General features: G+C 36.4%; 1 protein-coding gene across 1 annotated transcript; it reads right to left on the bottom strand.

The window, feature by feature from the left end:
• Window positions 1-2,799: 2,799 nt before the first annotated feature.
• On the bottom strand, window positions 2,800-4,243 carry LOC107771507 (glutathione S-transferase U9). Its single transcript, XM_016590882.2, has 2 exons — window positions 3,877-4,243; window positions 2,800-3,331 (listed from the first exon to the last, which is right to left on the bottom strand). The coding sequence occupies exons 1-2, from the start codon at window positions 4,192-4,194 to the stop codon at window positions 2,969-2,971; spliced, it is 681 nt and encodes a 226-aa protein (XP_016446368.1). The 5' UTR covers window positions 4,195-4,243; the 3' UTR covers window positions 2,800-2,968.
• Between the last annotated feature and the right edge of the window lie 4,321 nt (window positions 4,244-8,564).

Below are 8,564 nucleotides of genomic sequence, written 5' to 3' on the forward strand. Positions count from 1 at the left end.
AAAGGCCGGAAAGAAATAATAGTCTTTTCCCTTTTGTTTTCTGGTGGAATTGAATTTTTTTCGAAGAAAATTACTCCTACATCACTTTTACGTAAGACAAAAATTCTCAAGTATACATTCAAATTGTTGAATTCCATCGACATGAGAAACTTTTAGTGAAATGATAAATTACTTTAGGTTGTTGGTTTGAATCTCAAGTCACACTCCATCATTTTCTGAATCTCCTGGTTAGTGGCCATGGCCAAAGTCAGGACCATAATTTTAACCATGGATATTACTAATACTAAAATAAAAAGAATTAATTTGATCGGGGAATAACAAAATTGAGACAGTCTCCCAAAGGGGCAGTGATATCCGCACTTCAGACAAATAGACAAACTAGCTAGAGCCTCTGACTCTGAGGGAGAGAATAAAAATTGCGCACTGCTTGTACAATTAAATGAGGAAAGTCATTTCCCCTAATTTGATAGAAATATCAGAAAAATACTTGCTGATGAAGAACATTTTCTGGATGATGACTTTTTGTTGTATGAACACACTCAAAATGTAATTAAGTAGCCTTTGGAATCCAAATCGTGATCTTCCAAGTCATTTTCCTTAATGACGCACATATATGAGGCGACGTGTTCGTTTGGATCTGTCGTCCCGTTATACTTCGCAATCTCGGGCATATAGAACTTCTTTGGGATTGGCTTCGGAGCTGCACTTGGGGGAAAAGGTTTTTGGCAAACTTTTTGGAATCAAATCCTTTCAATACTGGTGGTGCCTCCGGAATTTGGTTGACCCTGAAGTTATAAGTTTCCACTTTCTTATCATTTTCCTCGATCTTCTTTTCCCTGGTCTCGGTTCGCTTCATCAGTTCCCTGAGCAATTTTACGATAGTGATCTCTTTGGCACCGATTCGGCTCTATAAACAACTTCTTGGGATGGATCGAGCTCGATCCTGCTTGGTGCACGATTCTGATTTTGGAGTTGTACTATTGCAGCTTGTTGAGTCTGCAATATCTCGAATATCATTCGAAGGCTAATTCTGCCTTCTTCACCGCCCTATGCATCTGATCGGCTGTTCGAGCATCTCTGCGAATGCTATTTTCAGATCGACGCCCAACTTCCCGTTAATGGCAATATGGGAGCTGACGTCAATTGGGTCTACGACCGGGGGTACATCGGGGTTGATTGGAGATACTCTGTTTTCGGGGGCAGCTATGTTATCGTTTTCACCGTGGAAACCAAGGCCATTGTCTGCCTGTGTGGGTGCTACTTGAGAGTTTGACATGTTGATCCTGAAATCAAAGACACTTACAAAAACAAGTGTAAAGCAGAGCGTGTTATGAGAATTAATACCAAGCAATCACTATTATCCTTAGCCCCACGATGGGCGCAAAACTGTTTACTCTTAAAACCGGATCACAATTAAACTTATAAATGGTTTTAAGGATATGTGATTTCACTTGACACAAACTGATAAATATAAGAACTAATGCTATGAATTAATAATAAAATAAAGCAAACCAGTGTGATGAACAATTATGGCCCTTGAGCTAATTGCTCTCGAACCAACTGAACACGTTATTGAGAGTATGAACTCGACAATAGAACTTGCAAAAGATAAAAGTGTGATATAATGCTTTGATATGCGTGAATGTAAGATGGTTACAAATGATTGAAGCTCCTTTGTATAGTAGAGAAATTTCACCTATGGTACAATTCTAATTACAGAAGGAAATTACATGATTAGCTAAACAACCTTTCTTGATTTAAACCGTTTCGAGATTTCCACCATGATACTAGGCCAATCACGGATATTTCGCCTTTCCGTATTATGCTATCTTCGGTCTTGCTCGATGTCTATTTTGTTTGGCCTGGATCATCACTGATCTCGATCTCGACAGGTACTTCGAATCCCGAACTCAGTACCTTATCCTCATATCTCGGTCTCAGATGCTACGGGGCCGATCCTCGATCCATCCCTGTCGTCGGTTAATCAGTAAAATCGGACGGCCCCCGTCAAGACCGTATACAATACTACTTATAAATTTTCTCCAACACTTTCTCGAATCTTCGTTTCAGTCATTCAAGACCAGGCAATTCTTTAGAATTATTTTTGTGTCACGGTAAGCTGGGACCAGTACTCACTTTAGTCAAATTTGACAACAATATTCTAAAAGAATTGACGTATGTGATAGGAGTAATATATATTATGTTCTCTGCATGCCGATAATGACTTGTGGTGATAGCAATGACCTTAGCTGCCCATTTCTTGGGGCCAAAGTTTGCCAAAGTGGCGTGAAAGCAAAGGAAAGGCCGGAAAGAAATAATAGTCTTTTCCCTTTTGTTTTCTGGTGACGTGGAGATGGAGCTAGTTGACGGCAAAGTTACAGTGTATCAAGGGGTTCAATTGAATTTTTTTGGAAGAAAATTACATTACTTTTACGTAAGAAAAAAATTCTTAAGTATACATTCAAATTGTTGAATTCCATCGAAACATGAGAAACTTTTAGTGTAATGATAAATTACTTTAGGTTGTTGGTTTGAATCTCAAGTCACACTCCATCAGTTTCTGAATCTCCTGGTTAGTGGCTATGTCCAAAGTCAGGACCAAAATTTTAACCATGGATATTACTTAATACTAAAATGAAGAGAATTAATTTGATCGGGGAATAACAAAATCGAGGCAGTCTCCCAAAGGGGCAGTGAGGGAGAGAATAAAAATTGCGCACTGTTTGTACAATTAAATGAGGAAAGTCATTTCCCCTAATTTGATAGAAATATCCGAAAAATACTTGCTCATGAAGAACATTTTCTGGATGATGATTTTTTGTTGTATAAACACACTGAAAATGTAATTAAGTAGCCTTTGGAATCCAAATGGGCATAAGCCTTATTATACAATACAGAGGAAAGACATTCAGTACAATTAATGAGTGAGTGAGTACACACAACATACAGAGATCAACATTAAAAAAGCTCAATTGGCCGGAGATTTGAAGACCATTTCTTTGAGAAAATGAAGAAATGAAACAACCTTGTCATGAGGTGGAGTGATTTCTTTAACTATAGGCAGCTCAATTAAACTACTCAACCCTGAGCATAACAAAGGTGTTTTGTCTGGATCCAATATCTTCACACCAAACACTTGCTCTTGTACTTTGTATGCCCCTAGTGTTATAATGATCATGATATCTAGCAACCCCATATTCCTTCCTTCTATATTAGTGTTGATACCCAGGGAGGAATTCTTGATTCCATCTTCCAGCACGTTCAGTTTCTCATAAAATTCCTCTAATGCTTTTTCTTCCCCTTTGAAGACCTTGAGCATGCATTCAGTCACCTACGCATAAGAGTGTCAATGGTCAATAAAAATCAATTGAATCAATGGAAATGAGCCTTATCCAACTAATTATTTAGTAGTTCTTTTAAAGTAAAATCATAAGTTTCAGTTTATATATATATATATATACCAAATAATTAGGATAAGTTTTTAATTTTATGACAGAAATCGATCCATAATATATATCTTAATTAAGTAATTATTCAACCAAATATTTGTGTTGATATAGAGGGTTTAAGTGTTAGATTTTAAAATATAGGGTGTGTACGTATGTGCAGTTAAGTCATATTAGAGAAGTATTTAGTGTAATTTGTCCTTTTTTGTTTTGGTAATAAAGGTAAATATTATACATAACTAAGCATGCGTACAGAGTGACTGGTACGTAATTTGTCATTTTCTTACCTCAACCCCGTTCCTTTATTTTACCTTAGGATAGACTAAATAGGCAAAACTAATACACAGTATACACATCATCCATGAATGAATTTTTTTGAACAATGTGAAAATGGCTAGAAAGAAAGAATGAATTTTGTGACATGAATTACCTGTTGGATGTAAGAAGCCCAGAACCGGACTCTGGATCTTTCATAAGGATCTTCAGGCAAGAGTCGAGGTTCATTCTTCCATGTTTCATCAATGTATTCAATAATGACAAATGACTCCGATACTGGCTTTCCATTATGGACAAGTACTGGTACTTTCTTATGAATGGGATTGTATTTGAGGAGCAATATACTTTTGTTGCTCAAATCTTCTTCTATATACTCAAAAGGTATGCCTTTGACTTTGAGAGCCAATTCTACTCTCTTCACATAAGGGCTAGCCCACATTCCATGTAGAATGACCTTATTTTCCTCTCCCATTTTGGTCTCTCAGATTGTTTCAGAATGGAGATGCTTATGTTTAAAGTCGTCATATATAAATTCTTTACATCTTTTTGGCTTACCACTTGGCCACAATTGTCTAAAGTCAAGATTTGACTCGTATATTTTAAAAGAAACGACATATGTGATAATGCAATATTTCTGACTTATTAGCGGATTTAATGATCTAGATGACAAGTTCAATGACCCCAGCAGCCTATTTCTTTGTGCCCAAGTTTGGAAAACAAATGAAGGATAGGTGAAATCATGAAGCAATAAATAAACTTTTTTTTTCCTTGGATATGGCGTGGAGATGGAGTTAGTTGAATTCCAAATACACAACCTATTATGGAGAAGTTAAATTTTAATCAAACGGAAGAACATGATTTGCACTTCTTAATTCTTAAAAAGAGATCTGTGTCCTCATATTGCTTGGGAGGGAATAAAGAGCTCAGTAAGTTTATTTTCTGGTTGTGGGATGAAAGTTCTATTCACTGCTAGAAATTCGGTAAAAACCGACCGTGGTCGACCGATCGATTTTGGCTGGTCAGAAAACTGGCCAATTCGATTGGTTTTTAAAAAAATATAATTTTGTTTACGAAACCAACAAACTTTGGTCGATTTTCTTTGGTACAAAATGCGGGAAACTATATTTGGGTCCCGCAAAATTTATTTTTGAATAAATCGACTAACATTGGTCGGTTTTTAATTTAAAATAAATTAAAATTAATAATAAAAAAATCGACTGAAAATCGGTTAGTTAATTCGGTCGGTCATTTTAAAAAACGACTTAATTCGGCCGATAATTTTATGTTTGAATTAAACCGACCGACATCGGTCGTTTATTTTCGTGTGAAAATACAATTAAAGAGTATAAATGAAATAAAAAACGGTCTTAAAACAAAATGCACCAATGGTCTGGTGGTAGAATAATATCCTGTTATATTACAGACACCGGTTTGATTCCTAGATGGTGCATCTTTTAATTACATAATTAAAATACCGACCGACGGTCAGTTTTTTCGGCAATTTTTTTTTTTGAATTTAATTGACCGACCAAAATTGATCGGAAAACTCTACCGATAATACGATTATCGACCGCCACGAATTAGTCGATTTTCGATCGATTTTTGCTAATTACTGGCTAACATCGATCGATTTTTTCCCTTTTTAAGTAGTAGTTGTTAAATTATTAGAGCCTTCAAGGTGAAATAATTTCGGTTAAGCTATTTGATCAGAAAACACAAAATCATATCGACTAGGTGTATGACAGAGTTCCAAAAATAGCCAAGAAATTTGTTTACGTGTCATGTGTTCCAAATAGCTTATGTGAGTTTAAAGAAGTTGTTTACCGTTAAAATGGACAAGAATTGAATTTATACGTGTTTTTAAGGATATATGAACTAATTCAATACTAGTGATTAATATCGTTATATGAGCAAATTAAAGATATAATAAACAGCCAAACCAGTAGTAGTATTGAGTCTGGGCTCAGTTATGAGCTTAACAATTAGCCTGCCTTCAGTTCGGAGCCAAATATTTATGAAGAACTATGAGCAAAAATAAGAACTTTGAATAAGTGTTGGAACTAGAGAAGACAAATGTATATTGCCTTGGTATGCATATTATAATGCGTACCTTGAATAAAAATTATCTCCTTTCTATAGTAGGAGAGTTCCACCCCTTGTACAATTCTAAGAACGGTAAAAATTTTCTTTATCGTTAATAACTAATCTACTGCCGATGCGGGTCGAGATTCACGCCGTGATATCTTCTCAGGCACGGATATCAAGACCCTTTGTTAATCGTGTGTGGACGTTTGATAATGTTTTCTGAGGTCTTGGAGCTCGAACCAGATCCGGGGGAATGGTCTCGATGGATCCGAGGGCAGGTATTTTGTTCGGGCCTTAATACGAGAGGCTCTCAACTTTTATTTTGATTCCTTGTAGTTACATCCTTTTGTTTCGATCACATAGAATTTTATTTCCTGAATGATCCCCGCGGTGTTCACTAGTAGGGTTATCTCCCATTTAGTAGTTTCACATGCCATGTTAAATCCGTTCAACACTCGAATTGCTGGCACTATTTGGTCTTGTAGACCCAACTGCTTTACGACCCTCGATCCGATGATATTGGCCGAGTTACCTGGATCAATCAATACACGTTTAACTCGAGATTTATTTATAAGTACAAATATAACCAGTGCATCAATATGCCGTTGTATGATGCGTTCGATGTCCTCATCATTGAACGAAATGGTTCCCTCCAGGATATAATCTCGGGTTCATTTTTCCCTTGTGATGGACACCTTAGTTGTCACAATCCAATTTCTCCCTCCATGAATTATCGTGACAACACATAGTCTCTACGACTAAGTAAGCCTAACACTTCGCGGAAATGAAATGAAATGAAAAGCGTGAAAATTAACAACTATAGTAACATATATTTTATATAAAACATTTGAGATGCCGCTCGGCATATACAATAATCACTCTCGAAATGTACACAACTCTTCCAAGACCCGGAACACCGTAAGTCACAAGGTTCTACGAAGTTCTAACTGTTCTATACATCAGTACTAGAATAAATTAAAGGGAAGCAACATCAGATAGGATAGAAGGAGACTCCGAGGTCTGTGGACGCGGCAAATTTACCTTGAAGTCTCCGAAATGGCAGCAACTGTGCAACTAAAAATGAGGTTGGTCGGAGGTAGCTTGATCTGCACATGAAAAACAAGTACAAGAAAGGGCATGAGTACACCACAATGATACCTAGTAATTCGAAGCCTAACTTCGATCGAGTAGTGACGAGGTCAGGTCAGGGGTGTGTGTGTATATATATATATATATATATATATATATATATATATATATATATATATATATATATATATATATATATATATATATATATATATATAATAAAACAGACAGAATGAAATATCGCAGTAAAATAAATACGAAAATCTAACAGGAATAGAATCAATGAAAGATAACAGCTCAGAACACAATGATAACAACATGGGATATTTCAGGATACCGTCCCATAGTCCCAAACGTAAATGCGCAGGGGGATTTTCTGGAATACTGTTCCGTAATCCCAAAGTAAATATGTAGTGCTGGGAGATCTCTCGGAATACCGTTCCGTAGTCCCAAAGTAAATATGCAGAGGGATCTACCTGAATACCATTCTGTAGCCCCAAAAGTAAATACACAGCTCGAACAATAGAAATAACAGCTATAACACGATATCCTACAATTTATACTAAGTACAAGTCGAGGAAAAAGCAGAGAATTCACTAACCATGTTTCACAGAGTTCAGATAGGCAATTAAGACATGTAGACATGCTATTCTAAAGTAAACATGATAATTACATATGCTAGTGTAGCTCAAATAAAGTGAAACAGGTTATTACTTAGTGAAAAAAGGAATTTTACAACAAATAGCTCGTGTACGCACTTGTCACTTCACGTACACGACGCTCACATATCAAAATAATACCAAATCTTAAGGGAAGTTCCCCCACACAAGGTTAGGCCACTTACCTCGAACCAAGCTCAAATCAATCCGTAACAATGTTTTTCCCACGAATATCCGACTCTGAATGACCAAATCTAGCCAAAATCAATTACATAACATAAATATAACTACAAGGAATTGATCTAGCTAATGAAATCAAAGCTAAAGCAAGAATTAAAAAATCGCCCAAAAAGTCTCCCCGGACCCACATCTCGGAATCGGGTAAAAGTCACAAAATATGAACACCTCTTTACTCACGAGTTCACCCTTACCAAAATTACTCAAATCCAATACCAAAATCCCGATCTCAAAACCCTAAAATTCGGCCTAAGAACTTTTCTCAAATTTTTCCAATTTTTCACCCAAAATTCAAAATTAAATGATAGATTAGTGGGATACTGTAACGATCCGGCTGGTCGTTTTAAGAATTTAAGCTCTATTCAGTGGCGTAAGGTCTTGAACAACTTCATATTATGTATATCGACTTGCGTGCATGGTTAAATTTAGTTACCGGATGATTCAGAGTCGCATTGGAAGAAGGAATCTAATTTTAAAAGCTCTAGCAGTGAGAATTTGACCGGAATTTGACTTTTGAATAAATGGCTCCAGAATGAGTTTTGGATGATGTCAACAGCTTCGTATGATAATTTTGAACTTAGGTGTGCGTCCAAATTCAGGTTTAGAGGTCTGTAGGATAATTTGAGATATTTTCGGCGAACGTTGGAAAAGTTGAAGTTTGGAAAATGGAGAAGTTTGATCCACAGTTGAATTTTGTGGTATCAGGGTCGGAATGCGATTCTGAGAGTTGGAGCAGCTCCGTCATGTCATTTGAGACTTGTCTGCAAAAATC

This window comes from Nicotiana tabacum, chromosome 20 (genome assembly GCF_000715075.1).
Source record: "Nicotiana tabacum cultivar K326 chromosome 20, ASM71507v2, whole genome shotgun sequence".
In the NCBI taxonomy this organism is placed as follows: domain Eukaryota; kingdom Viridiplantae; phylum Streptophyta; class Magnoliopsida; order Solanales; family Solanaceae; genus Nicotiana; species Nicotiana tabacum.

Coding starts and splice junctions, on each gene's coding strand:
- LOC107771507 (XM_016590882.2), bottom strand. CDS start 4,194: ATGGGAGAGGAAAATAAGGTCATTCTACATGGAATGTGGGCTAGCCCT. Junction 3,332..3,876: donor GGGCTTCTTACATCCAACAG/GTAATTCATGTC, acceptor TCTTATGCGTAG/GTGACTGAATGCATGCTCAA.